At 37.9% G+C, this 16869-nt stretch overlaps 2 protein-coding genes across 5 annotated transcripts; one reads left to right on the top strand and one right to left on the bottom strand.

The window, feature by feature from the left end:
- Window positions 1-1354: 1354 nt before the first annotated feature.
- Window positions 1355-8599, top strand: LOC148875166 (ankyrin repeat family protein). 3 transcript variants are annotated; one of them, XM_088964219.1, is made up of 6 exons: window positions 1389-3360; window positions 3467-3547; window positions 4586-5345; window positions 6147-6183; window positions 6304-6437; window positions 8154-8599. In XM_088964219.1, the coding sequence occupies exons 3-6, from the start codon at window positions 4837-4839 to the stop codon at window positions 8488-8490; spliced, it is 1017 nt and encodes a 338-aa protein (XP_088820345.1). In that variant the 5' UTR covers window positions 1389-3360; window positions 3467-3547; window positions 4586-4836; the 3' UTR covers window positions 8491-8599. The 3 variants fall into 3 exon arrangements, with proteins under 3 accessions (XP_088820343.1, XP_088820344.1, XP_088820345.1); XM_088964217.1 differs by lacking the exon at window positions 3467-3547 and having other exon boundaries at window positions 1355-2133; XM_088964218.1 differs by lacking the exons at window positions 3467-3547; window positions 6147-6183; window positions 6304-6437; window positions 8154-8599 and having other exon boundaries at window positions 1361-2133; window positions 4586-5349.
- Window positions 8600-9478: 879 nt separating this feature from the next.
- Window positions 9479-16554, bottom strand: LOC148875165 (fimbrin-5-like). Of its 2 annotated transcripts, none has more exons than XM_088964216.1 (15): window positions 16301-16554; window positions 15828-15976; window positions 15520-15690; window positions 15115-15353; window positions 14856-15027; window positions 14716-14754; window positions 14514-14582; window positions 14255-14371; window positions 13482-13693; window positions 12793-12948; window positions 12515-12714; window positions 11240-11397; window positions 11065-11161; window positions 10797-10888; window positions 9479-10071 (listed from the first exon to the last, which is right to left on the bottom strand). In XM_088964216.1, the coding sequence occupies exons 2-15, from the start codon at window positions 15912-15914 to the stop codon at window positions 9730-9732; spliced, it is 2151 nt and encodes a 716-aa protein (XP_088820342.1). In that variant the 5' UTR covers window positions 15915-15976; window positions 16301-16554; the 3' UTR covers window positions 9479-9729. The 2 variants fall into 2 exon arrangements, with proteins under 2 accessions (XP_088820342.1, XP_088820341.1); XM_088964215.1 differs by having other exon boundaries at window positions 16087-16545.
- Window positions 16555-16869: the final 315 nt, after the last annotated feature.

The following is a 16869-nucleotide window of genomic DNA, read 5'->3' as shown; positions in this document are numbered from 1 at the left end:
GGACAAAGCTGGTTCGAGCACCCTTTACTACCTTGCATTGAGACTATCTCCATGCTTGTATGCTTTATTTTATGAAGAGATACTCCCAATGCAAGGGTGAAAATGACTGTTAGAACGGTGTGGTCACAACTTTGCCTTGATAGAAGCCGATCTTGACTGTCGGGCCTAAATCTTGAGCCCAAGCCTAGCCCTTATATAAAGCTCAAAGCTCAAGCCCGAGCTTGAAGTCCAATCTATACACAAAATGTTATTTTTAGTATATCTTTATAAACTAATATTCTATTTAATTTAGTAATAATTTAATAAATTAATAAACTAATTTATTTTTCCTAATAGTAAAATGATATTTATTAATAATTTAAGAAGCATATATATATATATATATATATATATATATATATATATATATTCTTTATTATATATAAGATAAGTACTTTTTTGTATATGTAATAGTATCGGGCCGGACTTATTCGGGAAAGCCTGAGCTCGAGCCCACGAGCCTAAAATTTTGTCCAAGCCTAAAAAATAATGAGTCAAGCCGAGCTAGGCCGTCGGGCTACCTAGCCTATGAATAGGTCTAATCGTATATATAAACAACTGTATACATAAAAAATCATATGAAATAAAAATTTAAACATCTTTTTCATTTTTTTTAAATTGACCTCTCATAACTGGGCCCAATCCGCGGCCTAACTTGGCCTAAGGCTTGACCCAACATGACCCGATTTACACCTTTACTTGAACCTCGCTCAATACTGGGAATGGGGTGGGGAAATTCAAGGATTCCCCATCCTTGATGAGGAGTGGGGTGCCTTACCCCTAAACTCGCCCAACATTGAGGAGTGGTTGCTTTGCCTTGAACCCGTCTGTCACTAGGAACATAGCGGGGATGGGGTAGAGTGTCTTGACAATGGGACAGGGATAGGGATGGGGTGCCCCATATTGAATCCACCTCGTTGTCATTACTATATAATTATTAATTATTAGTGAAATTAGTAAAAATGTTATTTTTGTAATTATTTTTATTTTTTTTAAAATTAATCAAAGTTTCATTTAAAAATAATAAAAATAAAATCAATTGTTAAAATTACTATAAATTATTAATAAAACTAAATTTATTAACAAATATTAATTCATATTAAATTAACAATATTTTTTTTTAAATCAACATTAAATGAAAATACAATTATTAAAATAACTTTGAATACTTTTAGTTAATTAACAACGAAAATTGATTATTAATTAATAGTTAAATAAAATTATTAAACCTTTCAGATTTTCTCGTACATCGCACGGGTCACCGCTAATACCGTATAATAAGTATTTGTATAGCATGTTAGTATTCCCCAACGGTATGTTTTAAGTGTCATCTCAATACATACCGCCTTACCTTGAAACCCCTTACCACCCGCCAGATATTCCCGCCTGGCTGCCTCTTCACTGTTCAGACTTCAGACTTCAGTTTTTCGTCTTATCCGTCACTCCTCCCAACTGTTCAAGCAAAGAACCGGAAGAAGAAATGCTCAATTACTTCAATTCAATCCCTCAGCTTCGTAGACGGCAAAAGCTGAAGCCCCAGAGCTCGAAATCATGAATTTTGACTCCAATTCTTACGAAACCAAGTTACTCGAAACCCTAAACCACGAACTAGGAAGTTCTGAACAATGTCCAAGAGACAGTCGTGGACAATCGATTCCGTTCTCGATGGTATTGATCTCAGCCCTGAAGACTTCAAAGCCTCAGTTCCACTCAAGAAGGTTCCTGCCGGTGATGTCTTCGAAGCTTCGAGGGCTGGAGATGTTGAGAGGCTCCGGTACCTTATTGAATCCGGGGTCAACGTAAATGCCAGAGACCAATGGGATTCTGTTGCCTTATATTACGCCTGTTTGGCGGGCCACCTTGATGCAGCTAGGATGCTTCTCGAGAGTGGAGCAATCTGTTCCGAGCACACCTTTGACGGCGATCGGTGTCATTACGCCGCATTGAATCTCAAAGTGCGGAAGCTTCTCAAGGCTTTTGAAGCTCGGCCGCCGCCTTTGGGACCTTTGCAGGCTGCCTTGAGAGAGACCTTCTTGGGCTGCAGAGCTAACCGTCTTTATCTCGAACAGTCGGGGACTCCTACCAATTGCCCAGGTCCAGTTTTTTCAATTTCTTTTATTTTCTTTTCCTTTTTTTTTGTGGACTTTAGCTTTAGGTCTTTCAATATGTTCTTGCGCCATTTATACTTTATACTGAGCGAATAATAGGTATAACTGAAAGTAATCTTGGTAGACATGCTTGTCTGAAAAGAAAATTCTCTTTTAAGATTCAAAACCTCCGCCCTTTCGGTTTTGCCCAAAGAAAGAAGGCAATCAAAGATTTTAAGGTGAACCGAGAAAAAACCAGTGTTTGGAAGCAAGAAACGCAACTAAAACTCAAGGAATCACCAGATCTCGACTGCGTGAAATGCAAGGCGAAGCTGCTCCTAAACGAAGTGAAACGCCTCCATTGAAAAACATTGAAGAATTTAATATATAACAATATGCAACTATGAATTCTGAAAGAAATAAATCCTGTTAATTCAATTGGCTGGAGATTCGTACTATTGACGTTATTAATTAATATGACGGCTGTAACCTTTTAAGTTCAAGCCCCACATAGGCCAAACGGTTTAAACTCTAAAAATCGTGCTACCGTGTATGACATAGTAAATTACTCGTTCAAATAACATCCCACATTCCCACTCGAGGTTAAATCTTCAAAAAAAAAAAAAAAGCAGCATGCCGGGGGACGTGCCGTGTGCGCCCCACAAACTGTAAAAACTAAAATATACATTGGTGCTTTTCCTAGTTGTCACTAATATTTTATTTCAGAACCATGCCTTGCATGCCTCATTTATTGAAGGATGAGAAGAACTAATTGTAAGACAAACAACTAACCAGGTTATAGAATAGTAGATTGATTGAAACTCAAGACCAAACACTTGGGTAATACAGGGTTCAAGGAAACATCCTTAAATAACACTTTTTGGTGGATAAATTGGTGATTGAAGTTGCAATTCTTGTCTTGAGCACACTTTCACATGTCTGTACTTCCAATATTAGCTTCAAACCCGGTAAATTACCTAGAAAAGAAAGAATAATTTTGCGAATTAGAAATGCAGGATCAACCAATCTGCATTAAGCTCAGCCTTGTATTTTGGCTAATTTTTTAGAGGTTGATATTAGGGAATTATGTTAAAATTGTTACCCTGGTTCATGTACTAATGCATGATGTAACATTGATGGAGTTGCTAGAAGGAAGACCACTTTGCTGAGAGATTTGGGTGGGTTCCCTGTACATTATCAGTTCAACAATGACATTCATGCTTTATCTTCTCATGTACATCTCTTCCCTCCCCTTTTTTTGATCTTAATGAAATCTGTTTTCTTTTCTTTCAAAATAGATGACATTCATGCTTTATCCTTTTTCTTGCCTTTTTTCTCAGGGAATTTCTCTCTCTTATATATATATCTATATATATCCTCGAGGTCTGGTAATGGTTTGGAAGATGGCTTAGCTAAACAAGGTGTGAATAGACATCATTTGTTTTGGGCTCAATGTTTTGGGAAGTGGGGCTATCTGCTGTATTGGGTGTTATCTCTAACAACTTCTTGTTGTGCATTCTCTTTTCAATTCTAATAAATCTCTTTAAGTTGCTGATAAAAAATGATAACAGAGCTCCCCCCGGTATCCCTTATATTGTTCAAGAGAACAGTTACATTTACTACTAATAGTAAAGGCAATAGATTGTTTGCACCATCCTATTTCCTCTGTATTGTAGACAAAACTCATACTAGTAAAAGAAATTCCAAATCAAAGAAAAAAAGCCATTACCCAATGTTGGTCCTAGCTATGTGGGGTTTTGGGAGGGGTGGATTGGAACCTAACCTATGGCATTTATTTTTTCTTCACAAAAAAAAAAACCCAGACCAAAACAAGCCGAATGAAACAAAATTTTAACTCCCCTAAAAATAAAAGAACTTGCAACTTCTATCTAAATAATAAACTATAAATCAAAGTTAAATCTCTTTATGAACATGCAACTCTATGGACTAATCAAAATCCAAATAATACAGAACTTTATTGGAACCTTGCTTGCTATTTTAAAAGCCTAAATACATTATAGGGCATCCTTCCTGTGTAGGAAAATCTGTTAATCCCTTCTGAAATCTGCTAAATCTTAATGCTTTGTTGCATGGGCTTCTCACTTTTTCCATGTTGCAAATATTTGGCTGCTCTTGTTTTTAGAATACTGTATTACTTCTGGAACTAGTTGATGATATAGAATGTAATTTGAGTTAGGGATGTACTGGGTCACTATAAAGGTGTGCTGTATTTTTTTTAGTGTAAATCCTTATTTTAGCAGCATAAATCCATTAAATGGATTTGGTAGAACTTGATTCCATAAAGTATGATGCAACATTTTTTTTTTCATTCAATTTATTTCCATTTTGCTATTTGATATAATTCCTTGAACTTAATACTGTCATGCCATATAGTTGATAATATTCCATTTGAGACTAATCTAGGTATTGAGCTGACATACTGTATGAGTAATTGACAGGATCTTCATTCAATGATGCATCCAATTCCTACAACTTTCTCCCAGATGTAGTGTTTTTTGTGCAAGGCAAGCCCATTGAAGCTCACAGAATAATTTTAAGTTCTCGTTCAACTTTCTTTAAAAGGAAATTTGAGACTGATTGGAAAGGTCGCAGGGAAGTAAGGTTCTCAAGAGAGAAGTTGTCTTATCCTGCCCTTTACAGCATCATCCATTTCTTCTATTCTGACAGACTTGAGATTGCAGTGGATGACATGGAAGATCTTGTAAGAATTTGCAAAGTCTGCAAGTGTGAAGGGTTACAGAGGGTTCTTGAGAAGGAACTGATTCACCAAAAGTATGCTGAGTATAAGTCATTGCAAGATATAGATAACTCGCAGAAGCGGTTTATTTTGCAGGGGTTGTCCCTTCCGGAGCAAGATCGGCTTCCTGCTGCCTTGTACCGAATTCTTCAAAATTCTCTTGCAAAGTCCAGTAAGGAAGAAATCTTAGAAAATGCAACTGATGGATTGGTATCTGCTATTGGGAATATTTCGATGAGTTGTTATGGAGATGATCTTGCAGATGTTTGCATAAGAGTTGGCAAAAGGATTTTTTGCTGTCATCAGGTGATATTGGCATCACGTTCGGAATACTTCAAAGCAAGGTTATCTCGTATGACAGATTTTCTTGAAGGGAAAGATGGATCACCTGGTTATGCTCTTCCTTTTCTTGAAGAACATGATTTAAGCACAGAGACTTTTGAGAAGATGATAGAGTACATGTAAGTAAGAACCTAAATAGGATCATTAAAATTGGTGAATGATTTGGGTTTGGGCACAACCCCAATCATTGGTCAGAAAGTATATATCTTAAAGGACAAAACTACCACCATGTTTTGACTTTTATCAATACTAATAGTGGTTTCTTTGCCCAAATTAGGCTCCTTAAAATTAAAACAGAAAACATCAACAAACTCATTAGCTAATTACAAATGATCTCATGCTTATAGTGTATTCTATACTTTCCAAGGCATTCTGACCCTGTTGATAGGAAAAAGAAACGTTTTTGTCTGGTCAGCATTATGTTATGGGAATATGGGATCAATAATGGTTCAGTTTTAGATTATTTCATGTGGTGTCTTATGTGCTAGAATGAGGGGTGTCAATGGGTTTGGTCCAGATTTAGGTGGTTAAAGAGAAAGGTTGGCTCCAAGCATAATTCATCTCTATAACATGTACTGGTAGTAAGGCTCTGGGCATGAGATAGCTTAATGCTGGATGTGTTGCCCAAATGAAAGTACCTAGTCAATAATGCAGACTTGAGCTTTTGATATGGGTTAATTAATGCCCTTGTTTAATCAAAATATCAACAGAGCTGCTGCTTACCTTTAATAGGTTAATTAATACCCTTGTTTATTTCTTGGATACCCATCAATGGGCCCAGAAATGACCCAACCCATAAATGGTTAGGGCATATGCAGCTCAATCTCGTCTTTTTAATTGATTGAGGCCAACCGCATGCTATCATGCTATTATCCTCAGAATAGTTTCACCTTGATTTTCTTCTGAAACTTTTGATGCAGGTATACTGATGGTTTGAAGGATATAGATCCAAATCAGGTATTTACCATACAGTTTGAAGCAATCTCTCTCTCTCTCTCTCTCTCTCTCACACACACACACACACACACACACTTGATAATTGGTAATTTGGTATTCAATTGCACTATTATTGAGCAGGCAGAGGAAATGTTTGATGCTGCTTCAAGATACCTGTTGTTTCCCCTTAAGCGTGCTGTGGCTGATGCATTGTTGCCACACCTGGAAATGGTATCACCTACAGAATTGTGCCACTGGCTGATATTATCAGACATGTATGGTGTTTTATTCTCTTTATATTGTTTTTCTTCAATATTGTTGATCAGAAGTTGGAGTAGCAGTATGCTACACATTATATTCATTTGCTGAGGTTGTGATTTAAGCAATCTGTTTTTATGGATAACAACACGATTTTATTAATTATACATATGATGATTATGTGTCAAAGGGGGAGGATAGGATAACCCTTTCTGTATCACTGAAGACACGAAAAAACAATATACAAATGGAATGAACTGAACATGCTGCTGTTGCCTCACTGGCTCTTCCCAGTTGGAAACAAAATCCACATTGCTCATATCCTTTTTGTGCTAGCACCCTGTTCATGATCAGTGAGCTGATGTCCCTACTTACATATCCTATGCAACAGCCTAAATTTATTGTCAAACATTCTTCTATTCTTCTCCTTTCAAATTCCCCACAATTTTGGTATGAGAAAGTAAATTGGCCAACATCCTTGAAGAACCCTTCAAGCTGATGGCTCATTGATACATTTGTTTGCATTAGTTGGCCAGACCTTCAGTGGAGCATATCCCATTAGTATTTTTGACAGAACACTACCTCTGTTATCTGGCTGCTATAGAATGAGTGCCATGCCCATGTTTCAAACTTCAACTTTGTTGCAAATTCAAGTGTCTGAATTCTGATACCTTATCCGTGCTGTTCTTGCTTTGGCTGACCATGAAATATTTTATCTTGATAATTGGTCATCCAATTTTAGTTCTAGTTGGAAGGCTAATACTTAAATGTCAGGCCAGTATTCAAATGCACTTCATAGATTGTACTGATTGAATACATTGAGATGGTGGTAGGTTAGGTGACATGTGAGATAAGATGTGTTTTTAGTCTCCCTATTACAACATTCTATGATCTTTTTGGCTAAATTTAGGGGCATGTACTTTGGTCAACTTGGTGTCTTGGACTGTCCAGTGTGGATGAATGCGTTGGACAACATCCTCTTTATTGATCATTTCATTTCAAGAGTGAGAAAACTGGAGAATTAGTGCAGCTTTTGTGGACACAGGAGGAAATTGTTCCTTGTTTGTTACTTGGGGTTCTGAAAAAATGGAACCTCTTTCTTTTGCCTTCCATTTGTGCACTTTGTAGGAGAAGGGTTTCCGTACATTTGATTGCAAAAGTTCTCCCCTTTAGAAGCTGATAGGTATAATCGGAGGACCTTTGTCAACCCATTCACGGTTTTGAAGAATTTTGGTGTAAAGACTAAAGAGATTGGGGGATCATAACCATGTAAAGATCTTTGTATGGTAGTGATGGTTTACTCCCACTAACCATGTGAAGATCCTATTACACCTTCCAAGTTGACCTCTTTTTGAAATATTAATGCAACTGACTGGCTACTTAACTGAAAAAACTTACGACATAAAATATCATGTGGATGGAATGCGGGTTACTGGTCACCAAATACATTGGTGTTGTATTTTCTTTTTCATTTTAGCAAGTTTCTGCAATGGAGTCTACAAAAGGGGCCTGTTCATTGAAATTCAAAAGAGAGCCCTATAAAGACTAAAGAGTGTATAAAAAAGAGGCTGACCAGCCAAATTTTTGTTACTGCTGGTGCTGATAGCTGTGTAAAATGATGAATTAATGAGAAACCTATCCCTCTACATGGTTGTCTTCAAAGTCTTGGAATAGTCGTGGTGCATTATTAACAAATGGCTAAACAGTCTCGATTTATTTTTGTGCTGAAACAGGTATGGAGTTCTGAAGATAAGGGAGTACTGCCTAGACATAATTGCCTGTAATTTTGAGACATTTGCTGACACTCGTGAGTTCCGGGCGATGCTTTTGACACTCCCACCACCTTCTGGAGATTCCTCTCTTCGAACTACACTTCCAAGTGCCCCAGGAGCTGGTGTGAATGTCGACCAAGGTAATCTTCTTGATGACTTGCGAGAGAAATGGCTTGAGGTGGAAGCTGCTGAGCTTGACAAGAGAGACGAGAGTGCAGCTCTGTTTGACAGGAGGCTGGAGATGCTCCTGGTTATGGCAGAACAGGAGAATCATGATAATCTCGCTGATGAGTCTTGAAACTAGACAGACCCCCCCCCCCCCAAAAAAAAAGCAGAAAAGGGAAAAAAATATGTAAGCAATATTTATTCTTTTTTATATATAAAAATAAAAGCTTTGGCATTTCACATTTGACGGTGCTGATGAGCTCATTACTTTTTGTTCTCATGTAAGCTTTTATACGGGTCACGTAGTCGTAGCTGTCCTGACCCAATTTCTCGGTCCTTCATTCACGTGCATTTACAATGCCTCGATAATCGATATCAAATTGGCTTTGCCTCGAGTTCTCTCAACCACCGATTCGGTTGTAAGCTCATAATTTGATCTCCTAGCTCCTAGGCCGAAGTTTACTTGATTGAATAATTTGTTGCAGCCTGCACTCTGCAACCATCCTGTAGCTACTTCATTTTCTAGACCAAGCCGGTTTCCCTTGGTTTTTCCATTGAACATACTTAGTTGTGAATCATCACTACTTACGAGCAGCTTTAGGTGATCTCATGAAGGATCAAAAGGGATGCTTCGACTTTCGATTGTTAACTCCATAGCTTGGGTTTAACATGATTTTGGTTTAAGATAGTGGAGGGAGAGGTTTGTGGGGTGATATTAGTATGTTGCAAATGAAGCCACATTTGAAAGCCCTAAAAGTCTAAAATCCAGTTATATCAAGCAACAAGTCAAGAACTGGGGTTATGCTGCTACCTCTAGTTTCTTTATGGGAGGTAGTTGTATCCAACCATCTCAAATCAAACATTCTTCGGTCTTTGATGTTCTCTGTTTCTTCTTGAAAAACAGACATACTCAGTTTTTAATGTCGCTTAGACAAATATAGCTGGTAGGAGGAAGAGCTGCAGGAATAAGAGCAACTAGAGACCAGAAAGATATCCTTCTGCAGGAGAAATGGTTGAAATTGCATTTCGAAATTCGATTTAATGCCTGGTCGGATGCGGCTAACCTCCACCCCTGCCTCCTTTCCCAGAAAATCAAGGATTACATTTTGAAACGCAAATACTGAAAGTGATACAAGAGAAAGGCCTCATTAGCTACTACTTTTCCACGTTTAATTCAACATTATTGACATATCGTTCCAAAGAATACACCTAAGCAATAACAAAACTCTAGTTACAAAAAGAAAAGAACATCCTCCCTCGCGCCAATCAAAAGAAAATGCAGAGGATAGGGCACAGATTTTACAGTGACCATTAATCTTTGACTATATGCACATCTAAGACAACTGTGCATTTGTTCTAGCTTGTATCCTAGTTATCGTACCACCTTTTCTTCTCCTGTTTCTGAGTTGGAATTTATGGGTGTTATTCTTTTGCTGGGAGTGTCCCCGTTTTCAACTACTGCGGAAGACGTGTTGTCTGAATCCTCACCATCAACCAACGAGGAAGATGTAGTATCTTTGGTTCCATTTTCCACGGTCAAATTTGAGACTGCACTTGCTAGAACGTCCCCATTTTCGGCATCAACAGAGAGGGCTGGGGATGCATCTGGAGTTGCAGCTTTCTCACCTGCAGTTGATTCTGATTCTTCAACAGGTTGCGTTAAGCTCCAGTACATGATGCTGGCTGTTAGAATAAGGATCATCTTTTGGTTTACCTGCCACAAGATTCAACTACACTTTAGGTAATACCAAGTGGTAACATCTTTTCAATGATTAGTGCATAGCAATTCGTCTACTCACCAAACATCAAGAACTACTATTTCTGACATCTGAACTTACCAAAAAAAGGAAAAAGAGAAAGTGCAATGTGGTTAAGGAGATTGTAATCCCAACGAACTGCTCAGGACAACTCTTACGTTATGTTCACGGGAAAATGTATGATACCAAAAACACATGGGTACAGGAAGAGCTTTGACCAATGAAAAGCACCCTGTGAATTTTGATGAATACCATCTGATTGGTTACCACTTTTCTGATATTGGTTGATTGGCTGTAAATTTTTCAAGGATCATGTCTTTTACCCTATGTTTATATGTTTATAAAAGCAGGGTTAGCTGTATTAATATTTTAAATGTAAATATGCTCCCCTGCCAGAAAGAAAGAAGAATAAAAGGAAAATAAAAATAAATTCTATTAAAATATTTGCAAACTTCAAGAACTACAGCATGCAGGTAATTCTTTCAGTTTCCAAAATTTAGGATGTTTTGAGTTCTAACAAAGTCATGGTGACTTGAGAATCAAACCAAATTTAAAGGAGAACATAAAACTGGAGCAAAGATCAGGAAAATCGCAGTGAACTGTTAATTGAAATGGTTTCTAGTTCTGTATCTGTATGGGGTCTGGCACACAAATGTATAAATCCATCAATGAACGCTCTTACCTCCATTATGTCCTCGGGCAACAAGAAAATGGAACACCCAAGCTTCCGTGCAACACTGATTATATATGTAGCATTCAACCTCTTTTCATCATCTGCCGTTTCAATGCCAAAACATAAGGAAGGTTTTTTCTTTCATCCTAATCCATTACAATTTCATTCTACTTTGTGTGTATGTATATCAAAGGTGTGAACATTTGTGCATATCACAGAACTAGAACTCATAAGTCATAATAATGGAATTAGTTGCAGCAATTTCAAGCCAACATACCACTTTCACCCTTTGTAACAAGGTTCCAGTTCACAACCCTTGGCTCTACAGAACTAAGAAGCTCAAGGAAGAATATCCCATTTGAAAGGTTCTTATCCTGAAGACAAAATGCAGTCAAATCAAAACATTCACGAAATTTTTAAGAATTGAAGGTAATAAAAGAAAAGGTTGTTACCTTGAAGCTTTCCATCTGTGAATTTCTATTGGCACTCTTCACCTTCTTATTTGCCCAATTTAGGATATCGCTATCTGTCATTTCCTTCCCTTGTGAATAGACTCTCAAATTTTTCAATAGTTGGAGCATATTTAATTTCATCAACTGCCAAAGGAAAGCTGGGACAGGTCCCGAAAATTCAGTGGAACTTGAAACGAATCTTATGAATAAAACAATCGATGCAAATCGGTAGGTAAGAACTGAAATTTATTAGGCAAAGAAAGGAAGAAGGTCAGGGAAGAATTTCATTCTAGATTCGAACTGTAAGGCTAATTTAGTTAAATGAAGCTAAAAAAATTTTAAGAAAATATGATGTTCTTTAAGTTCATCTAGAGTCATGGAGGAGTTATGAAGAGCTTTCTTGTTCATGACATGCAAGATGCAACAGCACTAGGTGTAGGCTTGCAGTAGATGTCTCCCCATGACATGGATAGAATTTAAGATCCATTACATCATGGACCACCAAAACCAACATCCATGTGATATATAGACGCATGCATATAAAATAGCATTATAGTGCATACTACCAGTGTCCTATATTTTAATGCTTTGTCTCAAGAAGTTACTATCCCATGAGAATATAACACTGATTGCAGTACTTGGGGAAAAGTTAATTCTTTTCTGAATGACATTCTTTATAAGTCCAATCATGTAAGAAGAAATAACTGGGGACTTGAGGAGACTTCAGATGAAGTTCAACTTTTGGGTACTAACGTCTAAGACTATGCTATAACTTGTCACTTGTCAGTGAACTTAAGACAAAGTTAACATGTTTGAAGAACAGGACATGACACCTGGAAATGAACATATGTAAATGGTCCATTTTTATCAGTTGGGATGATAGGCTTATGCACATGATACATAATGCTTAGTACATCCACAGGGATTCCGTGTAATGTAAAACCATGTATTTCAGACTCCAAAATTGCCAGCTCAAATTGTTGGGTCACATGGTTTTTAAACATCTTCCATCCTGGAGATGATCCACCAACCAAAAATAACCATGAACAACTGGGATAGATGTGCTATTTAAGTTCCTGTTCACATTCAAGCTAAATGTTCATCTTAAAGAAACCAACATAATTAGGATTGGGCTTCCTAGCAATGCTTAGCATCTTGTCGAGTCAGTTGATATATTATCATTATGATTTATGGAAGAGCATCTGATAAATACATGATAGTAAATATCTACTACAATAATATACCATATTTTGATCTTACTATGGAGATGCTTACCAAGTATAAGCTTCTTATTTCCTTGTACAATATCATTTCCACCTAGATTGACGAGGGAAAACTTCAACTCCTTCCCAATCCTTACTACTTGGTTGCAATTCTCTACTTTTCTAAATGGCATCTTGATGGGAGGCTTTGTGGCATGCTTCCAGTTAACTGATCCTGGAGATACTTTGTCAAGCACTTCCAAAAGAACCCATCTGCATGCATTAGAGATGTACATCAAACATGATTGGTAAGAGACTAGACTATTAATGCAAAAGGAAATACAAACTCACCCATTTCTGACATCCTCAAATACATTGTTGACATATGTAGCAATTCCAAGACTGTTGATCCACAGTCGGAAGCATCTCTCTTCTCTGGATACTTGAACATCATCTGTCATCATTTCTGCAAACGAGATCTTTTTACTGTCTATAGACAAGCCATTCCTGCAAAAAGAGATCCAAACCACATTAGCATGCCACAAACAAGAAAGCTTCCTACCATTAACAGCATCCTGACACTTTCATCTTAAATAAGGAAAAAAAAGAGAGACAAAAAGGGGGGAGGGGAGGGGGTAAAGCACAAATAACCATATATTGTTTGGACGGGCCAAATTAAAATTGAGAAATCATATGGTTGCAATCATGCAATTGCAAAAAGAACATTTAGAATTTAGCCCAAAAAATTTCCAACCAAAAGTAACTATGTCCAGATCCTGCAGATATGCTTCTTATATTACCAACTTAAGAAGCAACAGTGAAAAGATAACCATAAGCTTTCTGAACTTTTTCCTACAAATATGAACCTTTTCATAAGTACAATGAGTCCACTTAACACAGCGATAGAAGAAATCTAAATTCTATAGCAAATGAACCTCAGTCATGTTGAAAGAATGCTATGGCTAGACTAAAGTAGAAAGAGAAGATCCAGTATTCTTCTAAAGGAAACAAGATAAAATGTAGAATAATTCATTTTTTACCTATGATGAAATATATGTGCAACAAATGCAAGATTCAAGTTTGGTGAACCCTCAACAATGTCCTTTGGTGTTAGGTATCTCTTACAGTTCATTCTCTCAGCATGCTCAAGTATCAAGTTTGCCCTTTCAGTAGGATCCTTTGCATCTAAGGTGGATGGGCTACAGTGCTCTGGGGCAAGAACATTAAGCAGGAAAGCGTAAGCCTCTCCATCCTGTAGGTGCATAGAGTTAATCATTATGCAGAAGATGCTCAACATTAAAGTATATTCTATTAGTGTGGCTTTATTATTTAGGCCATGGTTGCAAGTGATAGAATAAGAAGCTGCTGGGAGGGAAAAACTGGAGTGTGCAAGACCAGGAGAAGTTAGAACAACTTCTGTAGGAGTAGGACTTTTTCGTATAAATATGCTCATGCTTTTATTCTCTCTCCTATTTCATTATCATTCTAGAAATAACTGAGCTTCACCTCTATGAAGAGTACAAGCACCAGCTGTGCAATCAAGAATGCATAAGAACACCAAACTGCCTAAAATTTTCTCCAGGTTTTACCTATTTACACATGAACCAGACCTAGGTTTACAATTGTAAATAGACTTTTGCAGGAGAATGCACATATGTTTCACTAATAACAACTGCTTTAATTCTGGAACAATAAAAGGGGCAGCCCAGTGCTTGAGGCTACCGCCAAATGCAGGGTCTGGAACAATACCAACCAAAAATTTCTCTTGCCATTGACTAAAAATAGAAAGGCATTGATCAATTACACCTCTTACCTTTACATCTGAGGAGAAATTTGTAATGGTTTTCTTATATCCTGCTTTCTTCAGGTGGAAATTCATCCACCGTAGCAATATTTTTTCTGGGGCTAAACCCATGAGTTCTTCCACATCCTGTAAAGTTTGATATCAAGAAAGAACAAATGATATTTCCTTCTTTTCAAGTTTCAACATAAAAGCTAAAGGGTAAAACCCCCATTTTTTGAAATTTAAAAATAAAGTAGAAAAATAGGAAAATAAATCAATGTGTCTTCACCTTACTGTCATCAACCAATTCCACAAGCTGAGGAGTCTTCTTTAAATTGAGGTCTGCTAACAGTTGGATCTGAAACCATCATCACATGTAAAGGCAATCAAAGTAAAAATGGAATAAACATGAATGCGAAGAATTAATCTCCACAATCTGAACCAGAGAGCATTATGAAAAATATTAAGAAGGAACATATTTAGCTTCATACCTTTATAATCTGGGAAATCAAACCAAGTAACAGGTGCGGCTACAAAAAGAAGTAAAGGAAACTTGAGAGTCTTTCTCAAGTTGCATGGACAGACTATACCAATAAAACACAAATGGGTAGCTGATATGAACTCAACTCACCCTTCCTTCGACCAAGTCTTGTGTTCCAATGTTCACCACAGTGCAGCCAATAGCCTTTGCAGAATTGAGGCAAAGGGTATGGTTTTCATTCCTTTCCCATGGATTTAGTACCCGTTTGGTATTAATAGCACGCTCGTCAATCGTCCCAGGAACGGCAACATTTATCAGCTTACTGCGTCAAGCCACCGCACATCCCAATTAGCAACCAAGAGAAACATATTGCATCACAATCAAGTAGAGAATTATTCTGTATATTTACCAGAGAAGAACTCCGTCTTTTACTAGATCAAACAGACTATTATCAGATGGATCTAAAGGAAGATATTTCTTCAAGAACGGGTCTTCTTCGAGGTAGCTGTTGATGTGGGCAACATAAGAAGCTTTCTCCGATTCACTAATGGTGTGAAGCAGGGTAGTTGTTGTGGCCTTGAGGAATGACGATGGCGTCCTTGAACCCCCCAATTTGGCCTGAGCTCGGGCTTGCAAATTCAAATACGCCTGACCAATGAATGTGGTTCATCAACAAATACTTTCATCCTTCCAACTCCATTGAAAGGTAAAACACTATTGTCTTTCTTCTCTTTCTATGAACAGAGTTGTCATTGATTAAAGGAGAAGTAGAGAAGAAAGCAGGAACTAAAAATCAAAACTAGAGAAGACTCACCCGGAGGAAGGCTTCGAAATCAATCTCTTCGGTCATGTCAGAAAACGATTCCTCCAAGATCCCGGTAATCTCTAGCTCGGAGAGCATTTCATTAAAGGCCTTTAATTTTGCCAATACGGGCGGCAAATTTCCTACAGTAACTCGACCCGATTCATTCCTTGTCGAAAGAAACTGTAAGAAATAAATGCAACGGAGTTCATAAATCATCTCATAATCGCAAAACAGATCAGATAATCACCTCAAATAAAAAGAGCAACGAAAAACACCCGATTCAAACAAAGAAGATGTCAAGACATTTAGATACATACTTTGGATTTGAGGGCGCGAAGTTCGACCTGAGTGAACTGGCTCTGAAGCCATGGGTCGGAAACGAGAACACCAACGTAACTGGACATCTTCGCCCCCTGTTGCGAGTGACCAACGTGGGGAAGAAGCTAATTATCCAGTAGATTCCTCCCTGGAATTTCACGAAAATACAAATCGCAAAACAGAGAATTCAATGAGCAACACCAGCAATCGAACTCAGATCCATTTTTCGCAGGCAAAGAAAACTCCCAAATGACAAACCATGCAGACAGGTGGCTTAACGTGCATGAATATCCAACCTCTCCTTCTCCATTCTCGACAGACGGATACAGAGAGACGAAATCCAAAGACACAAGAAAAATGGCGAAAAAAACAAAGTTTCCTTGTTTGCAAGAATTTCCTTGGCAAGATAAGGAAACTAATCGAAAACGAGAAAGGTAATTAGGTATTGAGAGAGAATTCAAGAAAGAGAGACCTGTTTCAATCAAAGGTTCATGTTTCAGTCGCTAAGTTTTTCTTTTTTCTTCCTTAATTATTTTTTTGCAGGTTTGACTCTTCTTCAGATATTCAATGGTTCTTCTTCGAATGGAGAAGGAGACGAGAAGAGAAGAGGGATCGATTTTCCTTCGTTGGCGAGCAAGGTGAGGAAGGAGAGAAAACGAAAACCGTTTTCCCTACGGACCCGCGAAGACTGAGGGCAGAGGGGCCAGCCAAGAGCGTGCTGTCTTCGAGACTGCCTTCCTTTTTATTGCTTTTCTCTCTTAATTTTCTTCTTTGGATGTATCGAATCTCCGACCATGGATGCGTGGAGATGTTTACCAGCGCAATGCATCACGCTACGTGGCGGACATGCAACCATCTGGGGACCCACCGATATTGCATCATCAAGTGATAGAGATGATTCACGTTCTAGATGACAAACAAGGTTTGTCTGAGCCTCTGGGGCTTTTCTACGACACAATACACAGCAACATGGCTGTTGTGAGAGATTGTAAACTCAAGCTTATTACTCTAGGGTGTGGAGCTTTAATTTGCCACGTGTCG

The sequence above is a fragment of the Nelumbo lutea genome, chromosome 1, assembly GCF_056320005.1.
Source record: "Nelumbo lutea isolate HS-2025 chromosome 1, American lotus-T2T, whole genome shotgun sequence".
Lineage (NCBI taxonomy): Eukaryota > Viridiplantae > Streptophyta > Magnoliopsida > Proteales > Nelumbonaceae > Nelumbo > Nelumbo lutea.
Note: the sequence above shows the minus strand (reverse complement) of the source record. Positions and strands in the feature narration are given on the sequence as shown.

Excerpts from the sequence above, each read along its gene's own strand:
- LOC148875166 (XM_088964217.1), top strand. The coding sequence starts at position 1,665 with ATGTCCAAGAGACAGTCGTGGACAATCGATTCCGTTCTCGATGGTATT. Across the intron at positions 2,134-4,585 it reads GACTCCTACCAATTGCCCAG|GATCTTCATTCAATGATGCA; the intron begins GTCCAGTTTTTT and ends AGTAATTGACAG. Across the intron at positions 6,184-6,303 it reads AGGATATAGATCCAAATCAG|GCAGAGGAAATGTTTGATGC; the intron begins GTATTTACCATA and ends ATTATTGAGCAG.
- LOC148875165 (XM_088964216.1), bottom strand. The coding sequence starts at position 15,914 with ATGTCCAGTTACGTTGGTGTTCTCGTTTCCGACCCATGGCTTCAGAGC. Across the intron at positions 11,162-11,239 it reads CACAGATGGAAAGCTTCAAG|GATAAGAACCTTTCAAATGG; the intron begins GTAACAACCTTT and ends TTTTGTCTTCAG. Across the intron at positions 10,072-10,796 it reads TGCCCGAGGACATAATGGAG|GTAAACCAAAAGATGATCCT; the intron begins GTAAGAGCGTTC and ends ATCTTGTGGCAG.